Here is a 22,919-nt window from a genome sequence, read left to right on the forward strand (position 1 = left end):
AGTGGATTGACTTGTTTTAGTTTTTTGGGTTTGAGAATATTGATGGGATTGACATTTAGTAATTATCGTTTTATGTGGATACGAATAACAAGGTGTGTTGGGTGTTCATATCTAACATGTTTAACAAGTATGTTGTGTTTGAGTTTGTGTGTATAGCGTGTTTAATTAATTAAACAACTACGTTATGGTTTAGTTCTTTAACCCATTTAATAAAAGATGTCGACAAATTAACGCGTGGTTATTGGCCGGAGACGGTGGCGGTTGTTGTCGGGTGAGATTGTGGCGGTTGTTGTCGGGTGAGATTGTGGCGGTGTTTGAGTTTGTGTGTATAGCGTGTTTAATTAATTAAACAACTATATGTTAATTTGATGAATTGATTTTTTATTAGGTTTTAACGCTCGGATTTTACCAATGGTGTGCATACCGTAACAGATACCGTCCAAATTTACGTAGACCCACCGTAGTAACGCTCGAGTTTTACCGACACCTAGATTTCAACGTTGGTGTTTTGCTAGCTGCAATAGCGCATTGCATCAGGTAATAAAAAACTAGTTACTAGGGAAAAATATTTTATTAACTGATATATCTAGAGCTATAGTTAGTATTTAAGAGGTATGATTCAATACAGATAAAATTAACATATTAAACATACAAATAAATAAAGTATTTAAGTTTTGAACTAAAGTAATTGTGTTATAAAAAATAATATAGTGTAATATTCTAGTTCAAAAGTTTTAAGGTAATAATTATTACTCTAGTGTAAACATAATCATTCATAGTTTTTATGATAAAAATCATTTATATTTAATTCAAACTCCTATTAAATGTATAATATCCACTGATTTGTAAGCATGTCAGTTGATTATAAATATCAACTAAATTGTAAAATACTGTGAATAATAGAGATCATCGTTGAAACATAACAAACTTTCAAGTTTAAGATTTTATTTTACAACCGAAATCAACAATTTTAAATTTCGAATTCAGATTTAAATAAATCTACTTACCTATATATTTTATGAATATTAAACGCTAAACATATCTTCAATCGGCCTTCATATCATATCAACACTCATGGCTGCAGACTACCTTCAGAGAGCATCTACGATATCTTGTCAAGACTCCCTGTGAAATCTTTGGCTCGTTTCCGATGTGTAAGCAAGCTATGGTGTAACTACATCAACGATCCTTACCTTGAAACCATGCATGCCAAACGAGCAGTTATCAACGATCCAATACTCCTCACATTCCGTCAATTTCCACCTGATCATCCTCCTAACTCACCATGCATACTCAGTTTTATAGAATATAAAGAAGAAGAAGAAGAAGAAGAAGAAGAAGAAGAAGAAAGTAGTTGTACTCTAGAGATGAGAAAGAAGCCACCTGCGATGGAGTTTATGTTTTAAATCAAACATTACAGACAACCTGAGAACAGGATTCTAGGTTCATGCAACGGTCTGCTCTATTTGTCATCACTAGACAACACTCTTATTGTGATTCATCCTCTAATGAGAGAATGTTATGAGCTGCCACCCATCATTACTCCACAACTCCGTCGAAAACTGGCATATCCCTATATTAGGATGTTTCTTGAGCGGTTAAGCGGCCTTGGGTTTGATGATTCTACCAACACTTTCAAGATGGTGTGTGTTATTATGCCAACCGAGAAATTTCAATGCACCATGGTGCATGTGTTGGGCACAGACTCGTGGCGAAAGATACCCCAACTCCCGTCAACTCTCATTGATAGTGAAGGCGTGTTTGTTAATGGATGTTTGCATTGGTTACCGTGGCATGATTATGACTAGCCTATAATAACATTTGAGATAAAAACCGAGGAATTCGGACGAATTAAACCTCCTAAAGAAATACCTTGTGGACGTTGGATTAATGTGCATTTGGTTGACTTACATGGTCAACTTGGATTTGTTTACACCTTCCTAAAAACCCCTAGCTATTGGGTCTGCGTCGAGGTGTGGGTGTTGAAGAAGAGAGGATGGGTGATGCACTGTCGGTTCGAGAAGAAACCGATCATATATCTAGTTATTGTGACCTAAAGGTCTTGGGTTGCTGGAACGAAAATGGGGACATATTAGTGGTGGATAAAAGGAACGGAGGATTGTATGTTTACAACTTAAAAGGTGACAGCTTGTATGAAGTCAGCTTGGTTGGTTTGGAACAAGAACGTGAAAAAGATATCCGAATGTATCAAAGTAGCTTGTTTACAACCCGTTATACAATAAAAAAACAAGGAAATTGTTAGCTTGATGTTTGATGCAACATTTTTGGATACAGATTAGTATGTTTGAATCGTTGGCTCATTTCCGTTTTCTTGGTTTGAGACGGGATTGATGCTGAATATGTAATTACCATTTTATTTTCGTTCGTTAACAAGAACAAGGTATTTTTGGGTTTCATTTCTAGCTAACACGTTTAAATAAACATGTATTTGAGCTGCCTTGTTTAGTTTGATTAGTTAAACGTAAAGTTCTATTTATGTTATGGTTTAGCTGTTTAACCCATTGAATTGAACATGTTAACCCATTTCCATGTTTAAAGTCAAAATAAAAATAATAGAAAGTACGAAATTTACTAGCCACTCATAAGAAAACAACCTAATTGGGCAGATGAAAATGCTCAATATGCTTTCCTGTGTGAGCCGGCTTGGTTTTGATGATTCTACCAACACTTTCAAGATGGTCCATGAAGGAGGATCTATGGACAATGCATGGTGCATGTGTTGGGCACATACTCGTGACGAAAGATCCCACAAGTCCCATCTTTTCCCATAGGTGGGGTAGGCGTGTTTGCTAATGGACGTTTGCATTGGTTGATTAATGATCAAAATACCACACAACCTACGAGTTTGTAAGACAAGTAATAACCTTTGACCTGGAGAAGGAGGAATTCAGGTTAATCAATGCTCCTCGAGAATTGTACTATGGTTGGGCTAAGGAGCGATTAGTTGATTTGTTTGGTGAAGTTTGATACGTGTATAGTAGCTTTAACAATGGCAGCATCTAGGTGTGGGTGTTGAAGGAGAGAGGTGTTTAAAGGAGATATCAAGGATTTTGAATTTGTTTGTATTGCTTTTTGGTCTTACTTTTACAAAGAAAAACAAGAGAATAAAATACATGAAAGCTATCAACTATAAAAGGAAAAGCAATCACTAATTACTACTAGAAATCCTTTATGATTGTGTTGCAACGGTCCAAGAATTGCTAAAAATATGGCTGTCAAATCTTCTTTAAATGGAAATTATGTATTTGATGATCCATTTTATTATTTTATTTTCTAACACTCTCCCTCAAGTTGAGTAGTGGGATCTCCAATTTTCAACTTGTCTAGACATGTGTTGAAGATTCTTCCGTTGACGGCTTTGGTTAAGATATCTGCTAATTGGTCTTCTAATCGAACGAAAGGTAGCACTATAATTTCTGCTTCAAGTTTTTCTTTGATGATGTTCCTGTCGACCTCCACATACTTTGTGCGATCGTGTTGAACTGGATTTTCTGAAATTTGTATTGCAGCTTTGTTATCACACATGATCCTACTCGCTTCTTTCTGGGGAAAACCGATCTCGGTGAGAAGTTTACGTATCCATAGTACCTCTGCGATGCCTCGTGCAATCCCTCGGAACTCAGCTTCGGCACTCGATAATGCTACCACCTTTTGCTTTTCCACGTAACCAGATTACCCCCAACGAGAGTAAAGTATCCTGATGTTGATCTTCGGTCGTCTTCATCTCCTGCCCAGTCTGCATCAGTGTTCAACTGGACTTTTAAATGTTTATTTGGTTGAAAGAGAACCCCATGGCCTGCTGTTCCTTTAAGATATCTGACAATCCTCAATACTGCTTCCATGTGAGTTACTTGAGGCTGGTGCATGAACTTGCTGACTACCCCAACCGCATATGCAATATCTGGACGAGTGTGTGAGAGGTATATAAGTTTACCCACCAACCGTTGGTATCTTTCTTTGTTTGTCAATTCGGCTTCTTCTTCTTCCATATGGAGTTTATGATTTACCATTATCGGAGTGTCGGCGGGCTTGCAATCGATCATCCCTGTCTTGGCTAGAAGATCAAGAACGTATTTCTTTTGACATATAATGATTCCTTGCTTAGACCTTAGTACCTCAATTCCAAGAAAGTACTTAAGTCTTCCCAAGTCCTTCATTTCGAATTCCGTGAACAAATTTTCCTTTAAATTCTTCATTTCTTTCTCGTCGTTTCCTGTAACAATCATATCATCGACATATATAATTAAACAAGTTATAAGTTTACCTCTTCTTTTAAGGAACAATGTATGATCGGAGTTACTTTGCTGAAATCCATATTTTCTCATCACTAGAGTAAATCTCCCAAACCAAGCTCGAGGAGATTGTTTAAGCCCGTATATAGATTTTTTCAACCGGCATACTTCCTTTGTCTTGAAGTTTTCTGCAAATCCTGGTGGGACTTCCATATACACTTCTTCTTTTAACTCTCCATGTAGAAAGGCATTTTTAACATCAAATTGGTGAAGAGGCCATCCTTCATTTGCAGCGATCGAGGTTAGTACGCGGATCGTATTAATCTTGGCTACCGGAGAGAACGTCTCAGAGTAGTCAACCCCGTACGTTTGGGTATAGCCCTTAGCCACTAGGCGTGCTTTATATCTTTCAATAGTTCCATCTGGTTTATATTTAATTGTAAATACCCAACGACATCCTACTGGTTTTTTTCCTGAAGGAAGATCACACTTTTCCCATGTGTTATTTTTCATTAATGCTTTCATCTCTACATCCATTGCATCCTTCCAGTTCTTCGAATCTAGGGCTTCTTCCATGGAGGTTGGAATTTGTTCAGCGTATAGAGAAGAAGTAAATGCATTAGCTTCTTCAGATAAGTTTCTCTTTGCTATATTTGCCATCGGATACATAGATGTCTTGACTTGTTTCTCTGGAGAGTATCGTTAGGTGGGACCCCTCTGTTGACTCTTGGTGGTAAAACATATCTCTCGGTTGTTTCTTTTACTGCTTCTTCTTGTATTAGCTCAGCTTGTTCCTCCTGCATTGTTTGTTCTATTTTTGTCTCATGATTATTAGTTATATCAATATTTTCATGAGATTCTTGTTTTTGCGTATCTTCATGTGTTTCAGAATTACTTACCTCAGGAGTCAGGTTGGGAGAATCTTGGTTTGGGACACTGACTGTTGGACCACCAGATTGTTTGGAAGTCAATGACTCGTTTTGGGTACTGTGATAAACCTCCTCTGACGATGAAGCCCATTTTGGAACCCATTTTAGCCAACTCAGGGTGTCATACTCTCTCTCTCCCCTGACCATTGAGTTAGGAGGTATAATAAAATTCGGTTTCAAGAAAGTCGCAGTTCATGGTAGTGTACATGTGGCGCCCTTTTTGGGCTATAGCACCTGTATCCTTTTTTATTAACGCCATAACCAACAAACACGCACTTTTCAGCACATGGGCCGAGTTTTGTTCGATTGATTTTGGGTATGTGGACAAAGGCGGAGCATCCAAATATTTGTGGTTGTAATGTAAGGGCTGGTGGTAGTTTGGTAAATTCGGAAAGGGTTTGGAGAGGCGTTTTTAGATCGAGAGCTTTGGTTGGTAGTCGATTGATAAGGTAAGTGGCAGTAGCAACGGCTTCGGGCCAAAAAGACTTAGGAACCTGCGATTCTATTAGAATGGCTCGAGTTATTTCTAAGAGAATGTGGTTTTTCCGTTCGACAGTGCCGTTTTGTTCGGGAGTGTGGGAACAAGACGTTTGGTGAATTATCCCTTTGCTTTGACAAAAATCTTTCATTGAATCATTTATAAACTCTCCTCCATTATCGGATCGGAGAACTTGAATATTAGTTTTGAACTGTGTTTGTATCATGGCAAAAAACATAGTAAATTTATTAAAAACTTCAAATTTATGTTTTAAAAAATAAATCCATGTCCTACGAGTGCAATCATCAACAAAGAGAACGAAAAAACGAAAGTTTTGTCCTCCAATAACTTCTGCAGGTCCCCATACGTCTGAATGGATAAGGAAAAAAGGTAATTTAACTTTTGTGTTATTTGGTTTAAAAGTATGTCTATGGCTTTTCGCCAAAACACAAGTTTCGCAATTTAATGTTTCACTAAGAGGAAATAATTTCGGAAATAAAAGGTGTAAATAGCCAATAGATGGGTGTCCCAATCACCGATGCCATAACCAAGCTTCTCGATTTGTAGTCCCATGAGCCAACATCACAGTACTGTGTTGAGTCACTTCTTCCACATAGTAAAATCATTGTCGTTCAGTGCCACGCCCAATGATCACTCCCGTCCTAATGTCCTGTAAGATACAAAAGGTGGGGTGCATTAATATGGTGCAATTTAGTTCTTTTGTCACATGACATAGATAACAATTTATGTGACAAAGACGGGACATAAAGACAATTTGAAAGCTTTAGTGTAGGAGATATTTCAATAGTTCCTCCCCCCCCCCCCCCCCTTAACGGGAACTATCCCCCCATTAGCGGTTTTTATGTGATTAATTTTGGGTTTAGAGTTTGAAAATATGTCGGATAATTCGAAAGTCATGATATCGGTAGCACCACAATCGAATATCCATGATTTATCGAATTTATCACTTGTGTTAACCATGTTGACATGTCCCACATATTTTGAAGTTTCCGCTTCAGTTGGATACCCTCCCATAGCTTTATCCTGGTTTAATTTATTTAAAAAAGAGTCTTGTGATATTGGTTTTTCTAAAGTTGAGTTTTGGCAGGTATCATCATTAACAGATTCCTTGAGCATTTTATTTGACATTCTTATAAAATGGTATTTATCATTAAGGAATTCGTTTGGGTGTTTATCAAAATTACCATATTCTGTGGGTGGGGGGGTATACTTAACAAGCAGGGGTTAAAAAACTTAGGATTACAAAACCTGTGTCGACATCGGAAACACAGCCAGCTCCATCTTCGGCGAAAGCCATACCGCCAAATCCACCACTCGTTTCTCCACTGAGTTGCTGGTAGAAAACTCGTTTGTGATGGTTTCTAATATACCCTGATGAGCCATCTCTTTTCGGACAGCAGCGTAGGCGCCCTCGGCAGAGGGTCCCCATCGGAGGATTTCTCTTTTCACGGCATCGTATTGTCGGTCAAGAGCATTAAGGAACTGAAAAAGCTTTTGTTCTGACCGGATTTTGTTGTATGTTGCTATGTCATGGGGTTCGGGTCTCGTCTTTCTATTTCTCCCCAAACACCTTGCATAACAATCCAAAAACGTTTGACCACCAACGCATCCCACAATGCTTTGGCTGTGGGAAATTCTGTTAGGTTGCTTGCAAGTGCGGGTTCGATATTTTGTATTAACCATGAGAACACGACTAAATCATCTTGTTCCCATTGTTCATAGTTTTCATCGGTTGGTTCCGGATTCCCTGATAGGTGATTCAAAAGAGATTTCGATTTACCCCCAATGGCCGCTCGAATCATTCGAGCCCATAGGGCGTAATTTTGACTATTTAGTTTGAGGCTGATTTTCAAAGTGTCGGACATATTTTGTTTTTGAGTCTGGTTTTGATTGCTAAGGCTGTTTTTGAGGAGATTAGTGATTTGCAATGCTAGTTCATCACTATTATTGTTGTTTTCTCCTGTCATGGTGGTTTATTGGATTTGGTAGGCTAAAAAAATGGCGGAGGTAGATGATGAGTAGAATTGATCCTTTTTGATCAAACCTGCTTTTGAATTTGTTTGTATTGCTTTTTGGTCTTACTTTTACAAAGAAAAACAAGATAATAAATACATGAAAGCTATCAACTATAAAAGGAAAAGCAATCACTAATTACTGCTGGAAATCCTTTTTGATTGTGTTGCAACGGTCCAAGAATTGCTAAAAACATGGCTGTCAAATCTTCTTTAGATGGAAATTATGTATTTGATGATCCATTTTATTATTTTATTTTCTAACAAGAGGGTGGGTGATGCACTGTCAGTTAAATAACAAATGGTTTCTTTTTGATTTTGTTGGCATAAAGGTTTTAGGGTTTTGGAACAACATGGGGACATATTAGTAGCAAATCGAAAGGGCAAACGGTTGTATGTTTACAAGTTAAAGAGTGACAGTTTGTGTGAAGTCAGCTTCATTGGTTTGGAAGGAGGTGCACAAAATATTCGAATGTATCAAAGTAGTTTGTTTGCTACTCGTTATTCGATCAGGAAAAAACGTTAGCCGGTTTAGTTTTTTGCTAGGTAGTAAATTTGACGGTTTGGTTGATTTGTTTATTTAACTTTTTTTTCAATTTCTTTCTATCATGACTTTCATAGACCTGTTTAGAGCGAATTAACCGGTTTTGACAAGCTTTGACTTGATCCTATCCGGTTTGAGCTCAAAGCTGGTTTTCCACACCTTTAATAGGATTGATTGAATTTATAAATATTATCTTCTGTGGATCTGAAGTCCCATTACAAACACACACTTGGAACATGACATTTTTGGCCTTTAGGGTAGTCAAATGTAATCCATTTAATCAAATGGATCATGTTCGAGTGGATGCAGTGGCATTGTCCAATTGAACAGCTCGTGTTCTCGTTTATTTGTTTAATTCGTTTAATCAAATAGTCGGGTTTGCTAAACGAGAAGTATTTTAGTTTGTTTGAGTTTGGTGGTGAAACAAGGGATGGAAAACAATTTATATAGAGGTTTCGGGCATCAAAAACCGGTTCCAACGGCTATATTACCGTTGGAACCGGTTCCAACGGCTATAACACTCTCAAAAACCGGTTCCAACGGCTATATTACCGTTGGAACCGGTTCCAACGGCTATAACACTCTCAAAAACCGGTTCCAACGGCTATATTACCGTTGGAACCAGCTAGTTTGACTGCAGCTGACTTTAAAAAAAAAACCGCCGGAACCGGTTATTTTGGGTAGGAACCGGAACCGGGTACAATTTGGAACCGGGTAGGAACCAATTGGAAATATAAAATGTGGAACCGGGTATAGATTTCGGGTATAAAAATACCCAAACCGGGTATTAGGTCAATCGGGTACGAATTGGAACCGGTTCCGGGTCGGGTCCATCGGTTCGGTTCCGGAACCGGTTTTTTTGTGCACGTCTAGAGTAAAACAGCGTAGTCTATAAGTCAATCTGCCAAACTGTTTAACCCGTTTATTAAAGCATGTCTAAAACCCGAAGATTATTGTCGCCTGGCTATCTGTTTGCTAGCCGTGTTCAGGTATTAGGTGATGTCTATAAAGGGGATAATAACATCTTGGGGTGTTCCCTATGAATGTTTTGGAATCAAGCATTTTCAATATTGAGCAACATGCATATATCAGACGAACATATGATACAAAATCGAAAACGAAAATACATTTTTATAGGATGAAAAAGCAGTGATATTAGATGATAGCAAAATCAGTAAGATTTTAAGATATATGACAACTATGAATGTACAGGGGCAGCAGCTTTCTAGAAAACCTAGTATCAATTTACATATTCATCAACGCAACAACCTTAAAACTATGAAACAACGGACACTAAACGGAAGGCAAAATCATAACCGAATCTTTTGCTATAGGAAACCTCGCGATGATGAGAATATGTGGCACACCAGAAAATCCAAATCAGTACAATCTTTGCTTTGCAGAAACACAACAGTAGAGTATAACTGGGAAAAAATCATTTACATACAATGTGTGTACGCGTCAGTGGGCCAAGTCATCACTTGAAACGCCTACGCTTGATTTATCAACCGAACGTACATTGTAACGTTGATAAACTCGGGCCCGATTCTCGGACCACCACTGCTCTGCTTGTTTCTCACTGAACCTCTTTCGACTGTGTTCAATTTTAACCCGTTAGTAAAATTATAACCCTAATTAAGCCATTTACACTTCAGGAAATGGAAAGCTATAACAAAGTAATATTTTACTAACATACCTGAAGCGGACCCGTTTAAGATCTATAATATCTCCAGGCAAAGATGTGAGTGTGATATAAACACCAGGTTCATCTTGCTCAACCCATTCATCTTCACCATCTTTGCTTCTGTTACCATTTCTTATAGACCCGTTTAGTACTGACGGGGTGTTTGAACCATTTGAATCAGCTTCTTTATATGGTGTTGTTTGACCATTAAGCTGGTCAACAGAGGCGTTTAATAAGACATCAATGGAAAAAACACCTGAGCCGAAAGAAGTGAAGGAAGGTGATTTGATGTCACGTGTTGTCCCCACTGGAAGCCTTTCTGCCATATCTTTCAGCTTTTTTAACATATGAAAAGTCAAAAAGTCATATTTTAAAGAATAAAACTTAAAAGGGTTTAACAAAACGCATCTTACCTGTGCTGTAAGTGATTTGATCACTTCTTTTGCTGCCTTGCATTTTGAGCTTTCTTCACCTGCAACTGCCACTGCCTCCTTCAGTTGTTTTGACGTTTGTTCCAACTCAATTTCTTGAAGTTTTACTTTACGGGTAAGATTTTCAACCTGAAATAAGACAATAATGAATACAACAGTAAACTTTGAACATATAAAACATAGAGAAAATTGCACAAATGGTCCCTGTCGTTTGACCATGTACAAGTTTGGACCCCAGATTCTAAAAATTGCAAACTTAGTCCAGATATTTGTCAGAGGGTTGGACGTTTAATCCCCAGCACTAATCCCAATTAGTTTTGAATGAAAAAGTGATGTCGTGTGAGGGTAATTTTGTCTTTTAAAATTTAAAACCTAACAAAATACTCTTTTAAACTTCATAACTCCTAATGTCGAAGGTGATGAAGTCTACGTTAGGAGTTCTAGAGTTTGAAAGAGTATTTTAGAGTTCTAAATTTTAAAAGACAAATTACCTTCACATGAATAGCACATGACAAAACTTTTCCGCTAAAAACTAACTGGTATACCCTCTCACGAATGTTTGGACTAAGTTTGCAAATTTCAAAATCTGAGGATCAAACTTGCAATATGGTCAAAGCACAGGGACCATTTGTGAAATTTTCTCTTAGCATATTAACAAATATACCTGTGCTCTTAGTGTGCTAACTTCTTGACTGAGGCTATCATTAGTCCTTTTAGCATCATCCACCATGATCTTAGGTGACGAAAGTCCCGCCAAAGTTGGTGTCGGAGTGGTGGACCGAGGGGGCGGGCTGGGCCGTCTAGATACAGGTGACGTGGCCCGAGAAACAATTCGTGAGCCCGGGACCGAAGCCGAGAAAAACTTTTTGGAAGAACCGAAAACCGGATTAAAAGATTTGGATATACTAAGACCACCCCATTGAGAACTTCCGGAAGGAGTCGGTGACACACGGCCGCTGTTAAATTCCAGCTTCTTGTTTCTTCTAGAAGAATAATTTTCCATCGGTCTTAACGATTCCATTGAAGCTAATCTAGCAATACGAGGGCGAGAGCGTAATTCCACATTATCATTTTTTTCATTTTGCTCTAAACTTTGATTTAAGCTTCCTCTTCTACTCACAGAAGAAGTCTGTGATTGTGCATCAGTTACAATAGCTTTTTTTAACTTGTTTCCACAATTATCACAAACACGATACGGTTTGTTTGGATTCGGTGCCATAGATGCCCTCAGTGACTTCTTGCTACTACATGAATGACAGAAAACAAGCCCACAATTGTAACAATTATGGCGTTTTCGCTTGAAATTAAACGGTAAACGGCACCCGGAACACATAGACTGAGCCACACCCGACACCCATTTATGAAGATATATAGCTGAAGTAAAGTTAGTACCACAAGCAATACCTTTAACTTGTTTATCTTTTAACGCTTCAACTAAAGTCGGATAACTTCTATCATCTATGTAAAGAAGATGGTTGTAGTGAAAGTAATGTTTATTACTTGAAGGTGTGAAAAATACATAAACAACTACATCTATTTATACACAAATAAACCCTAGCTATCAACCCATAAAAGGCCCATGGGCTTTAGCCAACTATATGGGCTAAAACCCCAATTATAACTAAATACAACTAACACTCCTCCTCAAGTTGGAGCATAGATGTCAATCATGCCCAACTTGTTACAAATAAAATCTATCTGAGCTTTCCGGAGCAGTTTAGTTAGAATGTCTGCTAGCTGAAAATTTGTCTTCACATGAACTGGTTGAATGGAAGGAGGATCAGTTTGTGTGCCTACTACTCGATCTCTGATAAGGTGGCAGTCGACCTCAATATGTTTTGTCCTCTCATGAAATACTTGATTCTTGGCTATGTGAATGGCTGACTGACTATCACAGTATAACCTCATCAAGTCATTAGAAACAACCCCGAGCTCTCTGAGAAGACGACGAACCCATGTCATCTCTGATGTTACATCTGCCATGGCTCTATACTCCGATTCGGCACTCGACCGGGAAACCGTGTGTTGCTTCTTACTCTTCCATGATACAAGATTTCCTCCAACAAACACACAATATCCGGTGGTAGATCGTCGAGAAATCGGACAACCTGCCCAATCTGCATCTGAGAACCCTGATATCCGACCATCTCCTTCCGTGAAGGTACCTACACGACAATGACCCTGATCGGAGTATAATATACCTAAGCCAGGTGAGGTCTTAAGATATCTTAAGACACGAATGGCAGCATCCCAGTGACCGGTGTATGGTGTAACCATAAATTGGCTCAGAACACTGACAGTAAAGAAGATATCCGGTCGTGTGACGGTTAAATAATTAAGTTTACCAACCAACCGTCTGTATCGCTCAGGATCTTTCATTGGATCTCTTTCCTTTGGGAGGAGTTTCTTTGTAGGAAGCATTGGGGTATCAACAGGTTTACAACCCAGTAAGCCACATTCAGTTAACATATCAAGAACATACTTTCGTTGGGAGAGAAGTATTCCTTGTGGAGAGCGGGATACTTCTATGCCAAGGAAATACCTCAATCGACCTAAGTCGCTGACCTGAAACTGAGACTGAAGAAACTGCTTGAGTTCGATAATCCCGACCTCGTCATCACCTGTGATTATAATGTCATCCATATAAACAACTACGATAATCCTCTTTCCTTTCTGGTGTCTAAAGAAGACAGAGTGATCATAGGCACTCCGAGTCATCCCAAACTGTCCCATAACACTAGAGAATCGACCAAACCATGCCCTGGGAGACTGTTTAAGACCATATAGAGAACGACGTAGTCTACAAACTTTCGAGGCCTCCTCCTCAACAACGAACCCTGGGGGCTGCTCCATATATACCTCCTTCTCAAGAACACCATTAAGAAAGGCGTTCTTGACATCAAGCTGATGGAGCGGCCAATGATTAATGGCAGCAAGAGCGATACAAATACGGACAGATGACATTTTAGCAACCGGAGGGAAGGTTTCATCGTAATCAATGCCATATGCCTGAGAATACCCTTTTGCAACCAACCGAGCCTTTAAGCGGTGTAAGGAGCCATCCGGGTGTAGTTTAACCGTAAACACCCAACGACAACCAACAATACGCTTCCCTTTAGGAAGTGTTTCAAGATCCCATGTATGATTGGACTTTAGAGCTCCAATTTCATCTTCCATAGCCTGTCTCCATCCTGGGTGAGCGAGAGCGCTCGTCACATTCTTGGGAATCGGGTAGGAATCAAGGGTAGTGGTGTACGCATGAGATTCAGGAGATAGGTGGGTATAGGCAACATAGTCCTGAATTGGGTAACGAGTACATTTCCGGGGTTCCTTGCGAAAGGAAATAGGTATATCGGGAAGTGGGGCACCAGGAGGATCATAAACGGGTGTATCAGAGGTTGTTGGATCGGGTAAGGATGTATTAGTGAGAGGTGTGGATTGCTCAGATGTAGACGGAGTATCGGAGGGTATTTCGGGGTCGTGGCCAGGGTGTGAATCAAGAGTCGCTGATGTTTGACCCCTACCCCGCCTAGCATATGTGAAAAGCATTGGCGGAGATTCTGTCGGTGGGTCAGAATCAGTAGAGATTGGATCGGTAGAAGGAATTGACACAGGAATGGTGGGGATGAAGGGAGATGTGGGTATATCGAGGTCGGGAAACGGGTCAGAAACAGGAGTGGAACACTCGAGAAAGTAAGGAGACTCGTGAAAAGTGACATCGGCACTGGTAAAGTATCGGTGAAGTGATGGGCTATAGCATCGATACCCTTTTTGAACCCGTGAGTAACCAAGAAAGACACAACGAATGGCTCGGGGATCAAGTTTGATGGTTTTTTGGACTATGGTCATGAACATAGGCGACGCAACCAAATACTTTAGGTACGAGAGGAAATGGATCATCGTTGGGAAATAGTACAGAAAACGGTGTTTTACCATGAAGAACGGTTGAGGGCATGCGGTTAATCAGATATGTGGCAGTGAGAACGGCATCTCCCCAAAAACGATGAGGAACACGTGACTGGATCATGATTGTGCGAGCAACATCCAATATGTGACGATTTTTGCGTTCGGACACACCATTTTGTTGAGATGTATAAGCACACGATGATTCATGAATAATGCCGTTGGTTTTTAAGTATGAAGAAAAGTCGGTGGAAAAATATTCTTTAGCATTATCAGATCGAAAAGTTTTAATGGTGGTGTTAAATTGGTTTTGAACATAAGCATTAAATTCTCGAAATATGGAAAATACCTCACTACGAGATTTCAACAAATAAACCCAAGTAGTGCGAGAATAGTCATCAATAAAGGTAATAAAATATTCAAAACCCAACGTAGATTTGATAAGGCAAGGACCCCATACATCAGAATGCAACAGTTCAAAACAAGAACTGACTCGATTGGGCACCCTAGGGGGATAGGGACGCCTGGTATGTTTACCAAGTTGACACAACTCACAATGAAAATTAAAAGACGAAAGTGGTAAATCTGGTCGCATTTGCCTCAGAACCGCTGTAGAGGGATGACCTAACCGACAGTGAGCCTCCCTGACAGCGGAATCACATAAGTTTGCTACAGGATGCGAAAACGGGGATATACGATAGAGACCTCCTGATTCAAAACCAGTACCAATTACCCGGTTTGTTCCTAGTTCATGAAAAACGCAGTGAGTTGGGTAAAAGGTCACAGAACAGTTGTTTTGTTTGGTAATCTGACTCACTGAACAAAGACTGGTAGGAAATTTAGGAACAAATAGGATAGAAGACAGTTTTAGGTTTTCCGAGTTACTGATGGATCCTATGCCGAGAACGGGACATGAAGATCCATCGGCAAGACGTACCGGTGCATGGGAAACATTTTGAAGACTAGAAAAAATAACCCGATTCCCAGTCATGTGATGTGTGGCTCCAGAATCAATCACCCATGATAAGTCAAGGCTAGAAGGTTTACCTGAATGTGCCGAGCTGGTTTGAGGATGAGGCAACTGGGAGGTAAGAAACCGTTGAATAAGATCATGCTCCTCTTTAGTAAATGTATACATGTATGTATTTTCGCCCATAGTGATACACAAAACTGAAAATTGACAGTGAACAGTAACAAGTGCGGGTGGAGGGCGGGAACAGATTCCGGCGTAAACAGTTAATCGTCGTGAACAGTTAATCCCGGCAGCGAACAGTAATTCCGGCAGCAAACAGTAACTTTCCGGCAGTGAACAGAAATTCCGGCAAACGAACAGTAACTCCGGCAGCGAACAGTGACTTCCGGCGTGAACAGTAATTTCCTGCGTGAACAGTGATTTCCGACGTGAACAGTAATTTTCCGGCGTGAACAGTGATTTCCGGAGATGAACAGTACTCCGGTGTGAACAGTGATTCCGTCGTGACACAGTTTTCCGATGAACAGTGATTCCGACGTGAACAGGCTCGTCGGTGAACAGTACTTTCACGGTCGAAAAAAAAAATTTCGTGACAGGACAGAACAACAAGGCAGGGGCTTGTTTCAGATCTGAAGGCTGCTGGTGACGGCTGGTCAGACTCGGGTTCGGGTCAGATCGCGGCTAGGGTTTGGATCGAGAGCCGTAGCTCTAATACCATGTAAAGAAGATGGTTGTAGTGAAAGTAATGTTTATTACTTGAAGGTGTGAGAAATACATAAACAACTACATCTATTTATACACAAATAAACCATAGCTATCAACCCATAAAAGGCCCATGGGCTTTAGCCAACTATATGGGCTAAAACCCTAATTATAACTAAATACAACTAACAATCTACATCTCCATGACCTAACCGTCCGTTAGCTCCTTTTCCCCAAGTATAAACTTCTGTTTTTGAAGTTAAAACCGCAATATGATGGGCCCCACATGCGATTTCCTCTACAAAGGTGTTTGAAAGCTTACCTTCAACACGAATTGGGACTTTACCGTCAGCTTTCGGGTTTCCAAGTTGACCATAAAGTGGACTTCCCATCGTATACACGTGACCCATAGTTGTAAGTGCTATAGTCATACTGTGCCCACATTCCACCTGGCAAAAATTTGGGTCCACAAGCGCAGCAACGCAAGTAGGTACTAATTTAGTTTCTTTATCACCGTGCCCTAATCGACCCTTGTCACCATCTCCCCATGTAAATAATTTTCCCGAACTACAATTACTAGAACTCGAATTACCAACCATAACTTCTACAACCGCAGCAGTATGCCACACGCCACAAGCTGCCCGAACAGTTCGAAGTCCTTTTAACGACTCGACTTCTTTCAGTACCGACACACTTTCCCGATCACCGTGACCTAAAACACCAAAAGTTCCATCACCGAAAGTGAAAAGTTGACCGGCTGATGTCACGACAGCTGTATGCCATGGCCCGCATGCGATTGAAGAAACATGGATCCCTTCTAATGGACCGTTTACTCGCTTTGGAACCCAGTGACTGACTTCATTCCCGTGTCCTAAAATACCAAAATGCCCTTCTCCCCATGTGTAGAGTTCACCTGATAAGGTAACCGCGCATGTGTGATACTCGCCACACGCGATAAGCTCGATGTTTGTATTGGAAAGTGAATCGATTAACTTTGGATGTAAAACATCCGACTCGAAACCATGTCCTATCCTTCCACTGTGTTCTTCACCCCATGAGAATATTTCTCCTTGTTTTGTAACTAATGCTGCGTGTCTTCCACCGCAAGCAATGTTTTGGACATCAAGGACTACTGCAGATTCTAGGGCTTTAGGTAACAAAGAATCAATTTTTACATCAAAACAGCTGTTTGTTTTGTGGGGTCCACCACCTAGGACTCCGTCACCGGGGAAGCTTGTATAAAGTCTCGTCTGGTGATGATTTTTCTATACCATATTTTGGTGGGCTACCATATGGAGTGTAAAGGCTGAGATGATCAATGGTGTCCTGAAAATGCAATATGATTTGGCGTTTAGCCATAGTATGTCAAAGTTTGTGTGTGTGTGTACATCCCTACCTCACACCTAAGGTCGCAACTTGAATCCATTCACATTTAAAAGGAAAAATTTTAAGTTCACACTAAATTTGGACAATTTGCCAACTAAGCCGACCGAATCGTTTTGGCACACCAAAAGTTCCAATTTTGACCCAGTACCCATATACTTATCAACAGGTCAACTTAGATTAATGATCCCTCTAACAAGTCACACAGGTAAAAATAAGCTTGTAAACGAACCAAGCGTCAGTGAACTGTTCATGAACCGCCCGACAAATCCGTTTATTTTCTTTATTTGATAAACGAACGATCATGAACACATGTCTTGTTCGTTCATTTATGTTCAGTGAACGTTGTTTGTGTTTATTCACTTAAATTTGTTTATATTCGTTCATTTACGTTCCCTTATGTTCGTTTGTTAATATATTCATTTAATTTTTTTTGGGTCCTTTACAGTTTGGTTTAGTTTTAATAACTATTTAGGCCTTACAAATTGTTGTACACATCTACTTTTAATTGGTTTTAGCTCGGGCTCATCTGTGTTTCGTTATGTTCATTTATTTACTTTTGCGAATCGCTCATTTATACTGTTAACGAACAAACAGAAACGAGCATTAACATGTTCATTTTCTTAACAATCGAACACGAAACCCATTCGTTTATTTGTTCATATTCGATTGTTTGTTCGGTTAAAGTTGAACGAACGAGCACAAAGATGCTCCGTTCGGTTCATTTACAAGCCTAGGTAAAATAAAAAGAAATGCCTTGAAGGAAATGGGTCAAAAGGGTGGAACAGGTATAAAGTCACCGAAAACAGTATTTTTAATGCCTCAAACCTCCTATATAATTTATAAAGAAAACCACATTATAGTGATATGTCATGATATAAGTTTTTAATCTTATTTTGATACACAAACTATTTATATAAAAAAAATAACTAAAAAGTAAAAATTTTAGACAGTATGTGTTCAGGTCAATTACCCGTGACCCATTTCGACATGCATCAAACCAAACCCACCCGATCCAGCATTTTTCAGGTCGACCCGAAATACATATATACCTAAAAATACATATGATTTTAAAATACATATGATTTTAAAGCTAAAAGTTTTCAGGTCGACCCGAAACCTAGAATTCGGACCCAAGAACCAACCCGAATTACTTCGGTTCAGGTTCTGGTTAATTAGTATTTTCTTGGGTTCGAGTTTCTCGGGTCGGGTTAGTTTGGGTTCAGGTACGGGTTTTCTTGGGTTGGGTTTCATGTTACGGGTAAAAGTGACAGCCCTACTTTCAACGATTATATATAAGAATCACTACATTCACTTTATGCAACTTTAAATCTTATAATATTCTTATAACTCAGAATAATCATTATTATTTGAACATGTTTTTAATGTTAGTATGTATTTTTCATTTTCCTAGCAATTACATTAATATGAAACAAACATATCATATATTTAAATTTTCGGTTTTTATTTCGCTTGATTAATTAATTTTTAATTGTAAAATATAAAGTTAATTAAAACATTTGTCATACACAGAATGTTAATAACAACAAATTTATCATGATCAATCAATTTCAAATCGTAAAGATTCTAAGGATAATTATATCATCAAAGTTCAGGTATATGGATTTTGAGATAATCATGTTTTTTTTATAAACATGAGCAGATATTCTCAAATGACATGATATTTTATGTGTATGAATATTTTTTTTATTAGTATCATAGATATGTATTATCACTTAATGGTCAAAGTTTAAAATTTTCAACAATTACCCGTGTAATACACGGGACTCAAACTAGTCATAATATATACAAGTATTTTAAGCTATATAAAAATAAAATATTTTATATAGGATGGATTAAGTATTATGCAGAATAAGCCAAAAACTAGAAGTCAAAGGATGAGATTGAAATTTTGTCAAAACCGGAGCGGTTAAAAATAAAAGGATTGGTTACAGAAAGAAGGTTGACGATAATGCGACCATGAAGATAACGATGAATGCTCCTCCAACCTACCTCCGATTCACAGCCTGCAATGTAACTTTCTTTCTGTTATTAACTTATTATTTACCTTTGCTACTATTACGAGTTGCAATATTAACTATTAATGAATATAATAACCACATTTGATTGTGCATACTGAACGATTAGCTGAAATTAGGACGCATTTTGACTGTTTGAGCTGTTATATTTCTTCACTTTTAATGTGTTTTGACTTTTGAGTGTTGACTGTGTGTTCTACAGCATGCTACTGTTAATAGCAACCATGTAGGTGTTCCAATTGGGCGTAATTTAGCAACTATTAATCTTTTCTCTACAAATCAAAGCCTAGATGGAAGGTAAATTGATATTATTTGTTAAACTCATGATCATTCTTATTTAACTGATTACAAGTTATTCGTTTATGTTAATAAATGAATGAACATGAACAAGGAGTTCCGTTAGTTATAACTAAATGAACGAACTTGAGCAGAGGCCGTTTTTGTTCAATTGAGTTTGTGAACGTTTGATAAGATGTTCATTTACGTTGCGTACACCCGTTTATGTCTGTTAATGCTTGTTTGTTTGTTTATGTTTGTTCATTAAATTTTTATTATATTTTAAGCAAAATTATCAACTATAAAACAAATATATGTGTGAGTATGTCATTAGTCTATACGTAAATTAACATATGAACATGAATGTTAAAAAGAAAACCAACACAAACTTGGTAGCCGGACCGGAAACCGTTGACACTGACCATCATTGGTTAGCCAAATCGAATAAAACATTGTTTGTGTTCATGAAGTTCACAAACAAGTTCATTCCCTTAGAACATGAACAAGGAATTCCGGTCGGTTAGGTGTTCGTGAACCATTCGCTTGTCTGATAAAAGCTTAACGTTCAAGCATGAACAAGGCCTTGTTGGGTATGTTATGTGTCAGTTTGAACAATTTGATATTGAATAAGTTATTTTTAGTCATGTTTTTATCTCAATCGTGTTAGATTATGAATTTAGCTAAAAAGGGGGAAAAAGCCAGTCGAAAGTTTCCTAAAGTGTCTCTTAGGTGCATATAACCTCCAGAATAGCTTGATTTAGAAACACTTAGATTATTGATGTCTTAATATTGTGTTATTATCATATTTAACCCATTTATTATTCTAGAATGTTGATTCCATGATTTGTGTGTGTCATCTTTTATACTGATTTATACAGGATATTGAAGTCCAACAGCTCTCATAACAGCCTCAACTCCTTTGTTAGACCACTGCTAGCTGTTGAGCCAGGTCCTGACCTTTGACCAAACTTTCAATACATCATATACTTTTAATCTACCCATTTAATCCAAATTATATATTTCATATTCGTTATATAATGCATTGCAGGTGTAGCAGCTTCGATATCAGATGAAAATTTGGTAACAGTAAAAAGTGCAAATGTACTTGTGGAGTCGCAAGATGATGAAAAGATGCAAGTGAGCTCAGAAGCATCACTCATTGTTCCAACTTTTTTTTACCTCACTTATAAGAAAAACTATACACTATTTAGTTTTAAGGTCAAACCTATAAGAACAATTTAAAATAATATCCGTTTTTATGTCACAATTATAGATATTAGATAAACACCACTTTTTATATCATTTTAACAAACATAGGATTAGGTTATTTCGGGAAATATATTCAACCACCATCAATTCTTTTACCTATTAACATTTTAGAAGATTTCACAAAGCCCCTATCACTTAGTTTTTGACTTTTCGGAAATATATTAGCCGATGAATTAGTAGTTGTTGTTAAAGTAGAAAGCAATTTTGTAGTTGAAAAGTAGTACTAAGATATGGTGGAATAAGGGATTATTGTGTGTATTTGAATTTTGTTTCAGTTTATTGTGACATTTACTATGATATTATGCTGGCAGGTAAAAGTGGAAGTACCAGGGAAGGAAACACAAATAGTATTTGATAAAGTGTTGACAAATTTGGCCCGTACAGCACCACCAGTTCCAGGCTTTCGCAGACAAAAAGGAGGTAATGTGTAGTTTGACTTAAATAAGACAATTATCTTAAGCTTATTGATCATATTTTTCTTGTTTTGTTCTTTTTTAATTTACGCCCTGCTTGCGGTGCGCGCATATAATGTATATATGTGTGAACCCTCGGGTGGGCAAAAGTAAAATTGCACTAATTTTGACGTTATTTTACTAATCTCGTGAAAATAACGTTAAAAGTGGCGGAAGGTTAATCAGGCATCATGTGGTGGCGTTGATAGCCGAAAGACAAGGGCACATGCACCGATCAGCCGGTGTCCCGATGATTGAGTGCTATGTGCCTTATGTCCAAGGCTTGATGCAAAACTACTATCGAGCCGGGGGTCTCACCGGAAGCAGCCTCTCTATCCCTATGGGATAGAGGTAAGGCTGTCTACATCTTACCCTCCTCAGACCCTACCATAGCATTGCTATTGGTGGGATATACTGAGTACGATGATGATGATGATGTTCTTTTTTAATTTTTATTGTTTTGTTCCTTGTTGCATGTTTGATGGTGACTTTCAGGGAAAACATCAAAGGTGACACATCACATGATCTTTATACTTTCTTAATTTGATGAGTCAAAAAAATTGTCATTTGGTGAAGATCAATTGAGAAAGTTTTGCAGGTCCCTAAAAGCTTCCTGTTGTCGATTATTGGCGAAGATCGTGTTACCAAATTCGTGATTCAGGAAATTGTTAGCTGCACAATGGCTGATTATGTGAAACAGGCAAGTTACTATTAGTGCTTTATTTGTCCTAGAGGTTGGGTCAACAAAAGTCAAAACCAGTTAACGAAAAAAAGAACTAAATGTGTCCCTCCTTCACTACTTATTTTGCAGAACAATATTCCTGTAAAGGACAACAGGGTCATCACTATCCAGTCTATAGAAGAGCTACAATCATCGTTTTCACCTGGGAATGATTTTGGGTTCAATGCAACACTTGAGCTTGAAAAGCCAGATAGTCAAACAACTAGCTCAGACTCAACTGAAGCATGAAAAATATAAAAATTGAAGGGGTATGCACCCGCCTTAACATCGAGCGGGGCGGGTCAACCCACAAGATATAGACAAGAGGCTTGAAATCAGGATGTCATGAAGACACAAAGCCAAAACCTATGCGCGTGGCGCATATCACATATGCTCACGCATATCACATCTGCGCGTGGCGCATATCGCATATGCTCACGCATATCACATCTGCGCATGAAACATCTGCGCGTGAGAATAAAGAGAAGACCTTGCGCATCCCCGGGATAGGCGCATAAAGGACAACACAACAAATGAGACAATAGTCTAATCCAAATCAGGATAAGGACAACCATGATTGTACTCATCAGACAACCTTCCAGAAGGTATCTTTTAAGGAATAAAGAATGTGCTGATGTTGACAGCTGCCAATGAAGGGTGGACAACTCAGCAAAACCCATGTGCCACCACGTGATGGCACATGGGTCAGGTAAAATACCTTGGTCAGAGAATAATCAATGAAAAAGCACCAGGTGTCCTAAGTACACGTGGCGCGAAGCAATAGGAGGAGGCCAAAAAGGCCCTAATTGGGTCTGAGCCCAATCATTAGAAAGAAGCGTGGATCGACTT

General features: G+C 38.7%; 3 protein-coding genes and 1 pseudogene across 3 annotated transcripts in view; 2 read left to right on the forward strand and 2 right to left on the reverse strand.

Annotated features, from left to right (window-relative positions):
* The window catches only part of LOC143568509 (uncharacterized), a 119,348-nt gene that overhangs the window by 49,144 nt on the left and 47,285 nt on the right, over nucleotides 1-22,919 (reverse strand). The window lies entirely within an intron of this gene.
* On the forward strand, nucleotides 1,331-2,263 carry LOC143568514 (F-box/kelch-repeat protein At3g06240-like; annotated as a pseudogene).
* On the reverse strand, nucleotides 9,423-17,356 carry LOC143568515 (PH, RCC1 and FYVE domains-containing protein 1-like). The gene is made up of 6 exons (XM_077054663.1): nucleotides 17,327-17,356; nucleotides 16,121-17,195; nucleotides 11,017-11,810; nucleotides 10,335-10,481; nucleotides 9,934-10,256; nucleotides 9,423-9,831 (listed from the first exon to the last, which is right to left on the reverse strand). The coding sequence occupies exons 1-6, from the start codon at nucleotides 17,354-17,356 to the stop codon at nucleotides 9,699-9,701; spliced, it is 2,502 nt and encodes an 833-aa protein (XP_076910778.1). The 3' UTR covers nucleotides 9,423-9,698.
* Nucleotides 19,294-22,325, forward strand: LOC143568505 (uncharacterized). The gene is made up of 8 exons (XM_077054655.1): nucleotides 19,294-19,347; nucleotides 19,555-19,649; nucleotides 20,507-20,577; nucleotides 20,677-20,765; nucleotides 21,209-21,317; nucleotides 21,845-21,858; nucleotides 21,948-22,049; nucleotides 22,161-22,325. Exons 1-8 carry the CDS (start codon nucleotides 19,294-19,296, stop codon nucleotides 22,317-22,319), a joined length of 693 nt encoding a protein of 230 aa, XP_076910770.1. The 3' UTR covers nucleotides 22,320-22,325.

The sequence above is a fragment of the Bidens hawaiensis genome, unplaced genomic scaffold, assembly GCF_021521415.1.
Source record: "Bidens hawaiensis isolate Kalapana, Puna unplaced genomic scaffold, B.hawaiensis_p1.1 tig00024001_1, whole genome shotgun sequence".
In the NCBI taxonomy this organism is placed as follows: Eukaryota; Viridiplantae; Streptophyta; class Magnoliopsida; order Asterales; family Asteraceae; genus Bidens; species Bidens hawaiensis.